We start from the raw sequence: 11,308 nt of genomic DNA, 5'->3' as shown, positions 1-11,308 counted from the left end.
AACCAGTTAACAAGTCTGGCATTTCCCCTAGTTTCCTAGTTCCGACAAGCACTCGAACGCGACATTATTTTTTTTATAAACCTTTGTTTACTAGGCATAGGCTACGTCAGGGGAAAGTCCGTCACAGGTTACTGCCTAAATTAGTAACTCAGCTGATGTGATGATCAAGTAGTCTTTATTATTAGGTTATTGTGTGGCTCTATAGTTATTGCTTGTCAATAGGCGGGAAAGTGGGTTTTTAACCATAGCATCGGGCCTCATGGCTTGCAATATTTATCATAGGCTAATTTGCATAGGCTTAAAAAATAACATTTCTGAACCGTTGGGTGCGCGTTTTTCTTTTCCCTTTCCCGGAACGTTCTATACTGCTGCTAGGACGGGATTAGTAACATTGTTGTCAATCGCGGAGGATAGAGGAAGCCTGTTGTGTCAATGCATTAGAGAAATAACGAGGGCTCAAGGTCTGTAAACATCTAGAATGCGTTCGCAATAATAGCCTACAGCCAGAAACAAACGAATCATTTTTTAAATGATCGGTGATAAATAGTTTCTAATAATGGAACAGTTGATTATGTAGTTTTGGTAGGCCAGGGGTGATATCGACTTTATATAGACCGTCATTGTAAATAAGAATTTGTTCTTAACTGACTCGCCGAGTTAAATAAAGGTTCAATAATAAAAATATAAATGCATATATTGTCTTGAGGCTTTGAGTGTGAAATATAACACCTCGAGGGGCGCTATTTCAGTGTAATTCTTACGCTAAAATCACGCTAAACCAGTTCAATGGGAAATTTTGAGGATTAAATGTATTAACTAAAATGTCAGATGTGTCTCGACTTGCATCATTCAGGTATGTTCCAAAGTGTAATACTACTTCGATACTCCAGGTGACATAGTGTCCAATCGCGGAGGATAGAGGAAGCCTGTTGTGTCAATGCATTAGAGAAATAACGAGGGCTCAAGGTCTGTAAACATCTAGAATGCGTTCGCAATAATAGCCTACAGCCAGAAACAAACGAATCATTTTTTAAATGCTCGGTGATAAATAGTTTCTAATAATGGAACAGTTGATTATGTAGTTTTGGTAGGCCAGGGGTGATATCGACTTTATATAGACCGTCATTGTAAATAAGAATTTGTTCTTAACTGACTCGCCGAGTTAAATAAAGGTTCAATAATAAAAATATAAATGCATATATTGTCTTGAGGCCTTGAGTGTGAAATATAACACCTCGAGGGGCGGCTATTTCAGTGTAATTCTTAAGCTAAAATCACGCAAAAACAGTTCAATGGGAAATTTTGAGGATTAAATATATTAGCTAAAATGTCAGACGGTTTATTCCTTCCAAAATGTCAGATGTGTCTCGACTTGCATCATTCAGGTATGTTCCAAAGTGTAATACTACTTCGATACTCCAGGTGACATAGTGTCCAATTCACAGAGAAGCCATTTTGGTTTATATGGACGCGTCTTTCTTTTTCTCAACGCAGTTGAGCCAAAACTACGCCCGGCTATTCAGCGCAGAGACAGTGGCCTTCCAAGGTAACAATTAGCTGCCTACCGTAATGCAGGCCTATTATTACCATGTTTGATAGCATTTGCCCATGTATTTATTTTCAGAGTTTGGATGAGTTGTAAAAATGTCTCAGAGAACTCTGCTGAATTCCCACAATTGAAGGTCAGCTAAATTAACCTAGGCTACTTAATGTTACTATACGGACAAGTTCCTTATTAGCGTCATTTCAGCAACATTAGCGTCCCGCCAGCAACATTAAGACTTACAGCGTTTCCGCTTTTGCCTTCAAAATCAAAGTTTGCAGTAAAACGCAATGTGTATGATAACGAAAAAAAAAATGCAGCTTCACATTGTGCATAATATTAAAATGATGTTTCACATGTAAAACTACATCAGGGAAAATGTAATCTTGTGACTATTTTACCCATGCAACAGAAAATAGCAATTGACTGGAATACATATTTGACTTTAGAGGAAAAAGTTTACTACCTGTCTCACCTAAAGACTCAGTAGGGTCTCTACTAACCGAATATGCTTAAGTTTTCAAGGGTACTGTGTCCTACAGGCTGTTGCTAGCTTTTTACTCTGCCCCATTCATAGCCTCCTATGCAATTCCCTGTATTGGACTGTCTACTACCTGTTTCAGCTAAAGTGGGGTGGAAAACACTCAATAGTGTTGAGTTTGTACAAAAAGCTATGTCATAAGAAGTGTTGCTGGACTTTTAGCAGGTCAAACAGCTAAAATGGGGTGCCTGGACACTATACGGTTCAAATATAGCACAGTGACATAGGATGCATATAGTATATTGTCATACCCAAATACTGTACAACGCAAAATACAAATATCTTACAAACTTCCTTTTGGTGGAAACTTAAGAAAAAAATACAACATACAATATGTTTATTTAGAAGATCAAGAGAGATGCAAGTAAATTAGGTCCATAAAAGTATACTTTATTCATAAAATATTACAATGACGTTATTAATTAATCTAATTGATCATCAACAATTACACAGGTTTCAAATTAGTTTCAAGTTTTATTGTCATGTACACAAGTACAGTGAAACACTGACTTGCTAGCTCTTTCCCAACAATGCAGTATTCAAATAACAAATAGTATAAAGTCTTTTTTTTAACACACAAGAAACAAGAAAAAGATGAGAAAGTAAGCTATATACAGGGTCAGTACCAGGGACACTGGCATGGTTAAGGTAGATGGGTACATGTAGGCAAGGGTAAGGAGTAAGTGACTGGTAGCAGGATAAATAATAATAACATTCAACATAGCAGCAGCATAAAGGAGCCCTAATACGAGGTTCGGTTTGCACCTACCAGAACTTGGCTAGCTGAAGCGAACGTGTGTGCTTTGCATAATCCCTTAAATATACATTTGCTTGCAAAACGAGAAAAAAAATGCAATATTATAGTTTGTCCCTCTTGAGACACCGCAGCAATAACATTGCCATACCACTTCCTCAAAATATTCCTAATCAATCAAAGATAAATACAGGCTTTAGTGGTGGGTGTGGGTGCTGGGGTGTGCGTGCATGGTGATGAGTGTGTGAGTGTTGGTGTCAGTGTGTGTGCAGGAGTATCAGTACGTGCATGTGTGAGTGTGTGGTTAGAGACCCCTGAGTGGCATATAGTGCAGATAGTCAGTGCAGATAGCTGGCCATCCTCACTCACGGTCTATTTCCTAGCTGATCTCAGTGCCTGGAGTCACCATTATACTCAATGAACATGATATACACATTCTTACATAACATTAATGCAATAATCTTTTTTTTCCTGATAATTCATACAAAATCTCATATTGTTGTGAATGAATTCATTGATGTTATCTCCAAATAGGACTGCTTACGTAAACAAACACACATAGGGACTACAACTACTTCCATCTACTCCTCTCTTCACCATACTGAGCCGCACCAAAACCAAACCCTGACCCACAACCGGGTTCGTGTCCTAACCCCAATCCTGCCCCTTACCCTAAACTGGGTTCGTATCAAAAACCCCGACCCTACCCTCCCCATACACTCATACATCACTCTTTGCTTGCCGTCTTCATTCATGTATTGTATAGTCTGATGTTTGACTCCTATTTATTTGTCTTTTCATTTCTATAATTGTAGTGACTTTGGGTCCTTGAAAAGCACTAAGCATTATCATTTTTATCATCATCCTCTACCCGAGCTTTGAAATTCCCACAAATATTTGAAAATTCATATTTCAGAACAATGTCCACAAACCTTTCCATGTAATGCCAAATACTGTAGAGACAGATATTTCTGTTGTGCGTGAAGAATGCTCTCCATTTCCTTCTCATACTGCTTTATGGAGTGCATTATTTTAACACTCAATGTAATACTATTGCGAGCACATTACTTTCTTTTTAATTTGTATTGCTATGGCCATCCAAAGTGCTTTTAAATTCACAGGTATTATTAAATATTTTAAAAGCCACCAATTGCTTGCTATTCTAGGTACCTTAGGCAGAGCATCAATATTCTCAGAACAGAAATTCTGTAACTGTTGGCTAACAAAAGAACAAGAAGCACATAAATACAATGTGATCCTCCAAATGAGATGTTACAAGATCAAGGTGCACATCACTAGTGGTGGGTGGGTGTGTGCGTGGTGATGAGTGTGTGTGTGCACAGTGCCAGTCAAAAGTTTGGACACACCTACTCATTCAAGGGTTTTTCTTTATTTTTACTATTTTCTACATTGTAAAATAATTGTGAAGACATCAAAACTATAAAATAACACATATGGAATCACGTAGTAACCAAAAAAGTGTTAAACAAATCAAAATATAGTTTATATTTGAGATTCTTCAAAGTAGCAACCCTTTGCCTTGATGACAGCTTTGCACAATCTTGGCATTCTCTCAACCATCTTCATCTGGAATGCTTTTCCAACAATCTTGAAGGAGTTCCCACATATGCTGAGCACTAGTTTTCCTGCTTTTCCTTCACTTGCCAAAACATCCCAAACCAGTCTTTGCCCAACAAAGTGATATTAGGATATATGTTATCTTGTATGAGCTTTTGTGACGAATACATTACATTGTTACAGGTGTCAAGCTTATGGGCATGTGGCAGCAGTGTGTAGGAGGGAGGTTCCTAGGTGTGAGAAGTGTGCAGAAGGACATGAGACAAAGGAATGTGTAGCATTGGGGAAAGTAGTGGTATGTGTTGATTGAAGGGGTGCCCATGGGGCTGGGGATCTGAAATGTCCCGTGCGAGAGAGGCAGGTTGAGATTTCCTGGGTTAGAGTAGTGCAGAAGTTGTCATATGCTGAGGCAGTGAAGAAAGTAGAGGAAGTCGGGTCAAGGAATCCTAAGAGGAGTGGTGTGAGTAGTAGATCTGTACTAGTAAAGAGGGATAGGCCAACAAGTGATATAACTTTCAGTAAGATTGGATTTTTAAAATTTTATAGCAATGGTTATCAACTGTACTGCAGGGATGGAACGTAAAGTCGCAGAAAATTGAGGTTGTGGCGGCAGCTGCAGAGAGGTATTTGGGTGCCCTAGACTTGACATCAGAAGAGTTACAGGGTGTCTTAGGTGGTGGTGGTGCCCCTTCCTTTCAGGTTGTTGGCCTGAGGTAGGACTAAATAGATTTGATTAGTGGAGTAGGGAGGTGTTATTTTTTGTTGTTGTGTTTTTTCAAATAAAGTACAAGGGAGTTGTACTTCAGTCTAGTAGGATGCGGCAATGCATCATTAACTGGATGCCAACCGCCGTTAAACCTAATCGAATAAGAAGTAGTAGTACGCGGGGAACTTTTATTTTGAAGTTTTTCGAAATTCGGTGACCTAGAGGTGCTTACACTTTCATTTGGATTAGCAAGTTGTAGCTACAACAACAGAACTACAACAATTCATAAATGTATTGAGCAACAAATACCTTCATACGGAGTATAAGTGCTCGTTCAATCAAACATAAGACGCAGACCGCAAATTGTGACTGGATTAAAGCGAAAGAAGGACGAAGAGACGGAAAAAAATATAGATACCAGTTAGCTAGCTATCGTAAGGCTAGCAGCAGGCTGACACATGAATTCTCTCGTTGGCTATGGCGTGTCCTCTGATTCTGACAGCGATGGGGATATTGGAAACAACAAGAAGTAAGTTACAATTCAGGAATACAATTGAGCAAATATTTCTTTGTGGAAGAATCATTGAAAAGATAGACGCGAGCTCGCCAAGTTGTCCTAAACCCGGAAATTAGTTACCTCTGGTTCGTTCAGACCGAGGTAAAGTTGGTTTTTGTATTCACACATTGACATTCTTCAAAAGCAATTTACCGTTTATCACAGAATCATTAAACTAGATATGATGTATTCTATAAATGTCCAGCATACTTTTACAACCTTTGTTTTGAATACAAATTCCAGTTTAATTTGATAGAAATACATAATCTATTACATGCAATTTAAAGCTGTATAAACTAACTCACCGTTTGTCACAAACATCAAACTAGGTATGAGTTATTCTATAAATGTTTAGCATACTTTTACAATCTTTTTTTTTTAAATGAGAAATTCCAGTTTGGATTTGATTGAGGGCAGCTTCATATATTACCCACAAAACACCAGTCTCAACGTCAACAGTGAAGAGGCAAATCCAGGATGCTGGCCTTCTAGGCAGAGATCCAAAGAAAAAGCCATGTCCAGTGTCTGTTCTTTTGCCCATCTTAATCTTTTCTTTTTATTGGCCAGTCTGAGATATGGCTTTTTCTTTGTAACTCTGCCTAGAAGGCCAGCATCCCAGAGTCGCCGTGTTTTGCTGGTACTATTTAATGAAGCTGCCAGGTGAGGACTTGTGAGGCGTCTGTTTCTCAAACTAGACACTAATGTAATTGTCCTCTTGCTCAGTTGTGCACCGGGGCCTCCCACTCCTTTCTATTCTGGTTTGAGTAGTACACATCGTTGTATGAGATCTTCAGTTTCTTGGCAATTTCACGCACAGAATAGCCTTCATTTCTCAGAACAAGAACAGACTAACTAGTTTCAGAGGAAAGTTCTTTGTTTCTGGCCATTTTGAGTTTTAATCAAACCCACAAATGCTGATGCTCCAGATACTCAAGTAGTCTAAAGAAGGCCAGTTTTTTGCTTCTTTAATTAGAACAACAGTTTTCAGCCATGCTAACATAATTGCAAAAGGGTTTTCTAATGATCAATTAGCATTTCGAAATGATACACTTGGATTAGCTAACACAACTGGAACACAACTGGAACACAGGAGTGATGGTTGCTGATAATGGGCCTCTGTATGCCTTTGTAGATATTCCATTAAAAATCAGCCGTTTCCAGCTACAATAGTCATTTACAACATTGACAATGTTTTTGATTTTGATGTCATTTTAATGGACAAAAAAACAAGGACGTTTCTAAGTGACCCCAAACTTTTGAACGGTGGAGTATGTTATGGTTCACTCTTAGTTATCCTTATCTCCACTATGGAATGTCCATGTTGATCCTCTTGGTTGTCTTGGTCCTCTTGATCCAACCACCTGTCTTTGTTAGTCAGACCTGACCCCTTCATCCTGTAGTTTTTTCCTGTAATCTAATTTAACATGACTGAAGATGCAGAATTTTATGCCAGGCCCCTTCTAATAGGGTATAACAGTCGTTAGAACTTTGACCACATGCCCTCTAGACTGAATTTTTACTTAAAACGAAAGTTGTGAAAGTATGCTAGACATTTTATAGAGTAAATCATGCATAGTGTGATGTTTCTGTGACAAATGGTGAATTAGTTATTGATTTATACTGCTTTAAATGGCATTTTATAGATTTTATGTATTTATATCAAATCAAAACTGGAATGTTTATTCAAAACTAAGGTTGTAAAAGTATGCTAGACATTTATAGAATAAACCATATCTATTTTTCTTTTTCTGTGACAATCAGTAAATTAGTTATTGATTTTTACCATTTTATATGTCTCCCTGATACCATTTTTATCAGGGAGTCATATTGAGACCAAGATCTCTCAGAATTACATAAATTAAAGAAAATACACACTTCAAAAAATATACACAAAATGCAAGCAGAAATAAAGACATGGTCATAAAAAACAAACATATTCATCAGTAATAAGGTCCTCAATCAGCTTTCAGAATTGCCTTCGAGGCACCAAAACATTATTTTAAGAACATTTTAGAAGATTACTAACTAAAAGCTAATTCACCTAACTCCGTAGAGACCAAAGGAATTTCCTGGGTTAACCAGCCCTGAGACCAGGTGTGGTAACTCGCATGTCTGAAGTTTAGTAAAGAGGTTAGGTACAGTGGGACTTTTTGTAAAAGAGCTTTTATAAACAAAAACATAGCAATGTATCAACCTACGTGACACCAATCGAGGGCCAGCCAACTTTCTGGTAGAGAATGCAGTGATGAGTCCTAAAATTGTCGGGCCGTAGTAAAGCGTAGTGCGCTATGATAAACTGCATCGAACGGCTTTAATGAAGTGGCAGCTGTGTTCCTATAGATGACGTCGCCAATAGATGCTGTTCCTGTCGGTCCTAGACTATCAGCATTTCTATAGAAGAATCCCGTTTTTACTCTCCGCTTCTGAACTAATTTGTCGATATGCTTTTTGAAAGACAGCTTCTCATCTATCCAGACGCCTAGATATTTGTAAGCCGGGACACGAGCGATATGGGCACCAACCAAAGTACATATGCTTTGATCATCAGAGTTATTTTTATGCGCTCTAGAAAAGTTTAGTTTTACCTGCATTCATTACTCATTTTAGGTCAATCTTGTTTTTCTGTAGTACAATGAAGGCAGACTAGTTCAGACAGAGCCTGCTCAACCGTGGGGGCAGTATAGCGTACCCAACACCACAACACCAACACATCATCGTCATATTAAGTGCAGGTTGTAATTGAATGTAAACAGTAAAAAGTACAGGACCCAAAATCGACAACTGCGGGACACCTTCTTTAATATCCGGGAAACCTGATTTAACACCGTTAAGTAGATACACATGACGAGTTATTTTTAAACCAGTTACATGCAGCCTGGTCTAGACCATTTTGAGGAAAGCCTCTGGATTAGCAGTGAGTGACCGCAAATATGGAAAGCCTTTGACAGGTCAATGAAGAGGGCAGCACAAGGTTGCCTTTTATCCATACAGTTAACCGCTAAAATATTTGAATCCTTTGTTAATTCTCGGCTAAGATCTTTACACTACAGCTAGTATACCAGCTCATTTATACATGTTGTTTATTTGAAGGACTGAGAGCAAGGTGGATGGAGAGACCCAGAAGAAGGGCCGCAATTTCCTCCTAGAGTCCGGGTCAGCCTCCAGTGAGTCAGACTGTGACTGTGACCCAGAGAAAGAGGGGGACCCCGTATCTCAACTAAAACCTAAACGCCCTCCTCCTGCCTGTATGGCACCCCCCTCTGAGTCCCGGACCCCTCTCCTCCCTGCACCCCCTAGTTCCCTCTCCCACAAACTCCCCCCTCCACCCCTCGGGGCCTCGTCCAAGAGTGGCGTATTCGCCAACCCCTTCAAGGCGCAAGCCGACCAGAAGCTCAACGTCTTGCAGAAGCACGTCCCTCTCACTCTGCTGGCCCGGCCCTCCCAGATAGGAGGCAAGAGGATGTGCGTGGCGTACAGGAAGGACGGACGCTGCAGGTTCGGGATCAAATGCAAGTTTGCCCATGACAGCGACCTCCAGAGCTCCATCATTCCCAATGACTATGACCCCCCTGCGGGTGACGATCCCGGATCGGACCAAGCTGACCCCAACGCGGGCGGCTTTCCATACATGGGTCGCCAGAACTTTCACCACAACCAGGGAGGAGACCCTGAAGAGGAGGGTCAGCAGTCTAGGAAGAGGAGAGTAGGGCTGAGTAACACCCTAGTGCCTCCTAAAAGGTCAATGAAGAATTATGCAATGCAGAGGAAGAGAGAACAGGTCAAATTGAACTGAGTGACTTGCAAAGGAATACTGTCAGCAGCAATACTGTGTGTGTGTGTGTGTGTGTGTGTGTGTGTGTGTGTGTGTGTCACATCGTTTTAGTGTGTGACAGAGAAAATGGGAATGTGTTCCAATTTTTGTACCCTTATTCTGCACTCATTTACTCCCCCTCATGGATGTAAAAGGAATGGACTGGTGTAAAATAGGGTTTAAACTTCTCCCTACTCATGATTTACATCACTGTAATGGGGTGAGCACGTGCAACCTTCTGTTAGAAGAGAAGATAATCAGACCACAGCCAGAGAGCATTCTATAGGATACCTATAGCAAACTTCTGTTCAGTCCAGTACATATACTTCAGATTGGTAGTTTCTACATGAAACATTTTTTGTAGTTTCATTGAAAACGTATTCCTTTCTGTCAGAAACTGTCCATTGGAAATATAAGCTACAATTTATCATTGTTAAATAAATGCTTTAAATGTTTGTAACTTGTGTTTGTGATCACTTAATGATGAATAGGAACTGGAGATACGAATAAAGTTATGGATCGAGTTTAGGAAAATGTAGAATTATTGATTTTAAAGTGGATTTTAAACGGTTTTGCTTTGATTAGAGAAAGATTGAAAGAAGAGGCAGCACAGGGTTACTTTTTTGGATCAGTTGCAACCCACTCCGGCATCAGTCACAATGTAAGCACACACACTTAGCTCCTGCCTTTTTGGGATGAACCCACAAACCCTCAATATCGATAACATCCAAAAATGATCAAGGTTGTCACAAGAAACAGGACAATCAGTAACAACAATAATCAATAATGTTTTTATTTTACTAAAGCACCTTGGCTGACTTACTCCCAGCATTCTCTGCATTGATTGTGAAGTTGCTCTTGATACAAGCATCTGCTAAATTACTAAAATATCACATGTAAATGTACTAGTAGCGTAGACCGTGTTGAGTTAGCCTGGGCGCCATGTCTTCTTGGTCTGACAATTCCACAAGCAGTTGACTAGAGAGCAGAAACCCTCCTTAGAGGAGTGGTGTTCCGAGGAGGCTAAGGAGTCCGGAGAGACCAGGGAGGTGCAGAAGCGCTTCAACAAAAAGGTCAAAGGTCAGTAACACTTTTTTTTTGGTGAATTTTCTTTAATAAACACGAGTTGAATACTGGTATTGGGACAGACAATAGGCTTTATAGAACGACTCTTCTGATCCTCACTCGGACACTCATAAGTACCTACCAGCTCCAGTGGATTGTGGGAATTGGGTGATGCTGTTTTTGTTTCTTTACTGATTTAAAAGCACCTGCACACTAAGTTTGCCAAGTATCACTTGTGTTTATTCAGCTTACAGTACATATTAAATGGATTGGATTGTTATTTACTCTGTTGTGAACAGAGATGTGTCGTGCAGTGAGGACCAGTGTGTAGACAAAGGACACCAGTGCTCACCAAGCACGGACCTGAGGAAGTGGTGGATGAAGAGGATCTCTACAGGAAGGTCTGTAACACCTGTGGACACGAACTGTCCTATGAGAAGATGTAGCTTAGTGTCCTTTAAACCTTATCTCGGGGTCCCACAGGGTGTTATTTGTGGACCACTGGTAGACGCCGGACACGAAACTGAGATTCAAATGACTTACGATGTACTTGACCCAATTCCTTGCTGAAGCAAGGAGGCAGGCCTTCCTGAAATCTTATACATGCCATACACAATGTGGCCACAAGAGGGCAGACATACATGAACATTCCTCTATATGTTGTGCTGCTCAGAAGCTGGGGATAGCTGTCATACAACATATCAACTTAATCATTTACCTTTTATATTGACCATTTGTAAGATAATGTTTTTAG

At 39.9% G+C, this 11,308-nt stretch overlaps 1 protein-coding gene across 2 annotated transcripts; it reads left to right on the top strand.

The window, feature by feature from the left end:
• The first annotated feature begins 146 nt into the window (after positions 1-146).
• LOC135507785 (uncharacterized) lies at positions 147-9,949 on the top strand. Of its 2 annotated transcripts, XM_064927444.1 has the most exons (3): positions 147-1,385; positions 1,495-1,546; positions 8,769-9,949. In XM_064927444.1, exons 1-3 carry the CDS (start codon positions 1,328-1,330, stop codon positions 9,469-9,471), a joined length of 813 nt encoding a protein of 270 aa, XP_064783516.1. In that variant the 5' UTR covers positions 147-1,327; the 3' UTR covers positions 9,472-9,949. The 2 variants fall into 2 exon arrangements, with proteins under 2 accessions (XP_064783516.1, XP_064783517.1); XM_064927445.1 differs by lacking the exons at positions 147-1,385; positions 1,495-1,546 and adding an exon at positions 3,421-5,651.
• The last annotated feature ends 1,359 nt before the right edge of the window (positions 9,950-11,308 follow it).

The sequence above is a fragment of the Oncorhynchus masou genome, chromosome 21 (assembly GCF_036934945.1).
Source record: "Oncorhynchus masou masou isolate Uvic2021 chromosome 21, UVic_Omas_1.1, whole genome shotgun sequence".
NCBI classification, from domain to species: Eukaryota; Metazoa; Chordata; class Actinopteri; order Salmoniformes; family Salmonidae; genus Oncorhynchus; species Oncorhynchus masou.
The sequence above is the reverse complement of the archived record's forward strand: the minus strand, read 5'-3'. Positions and strand labels throughout refer to the sequence as shown.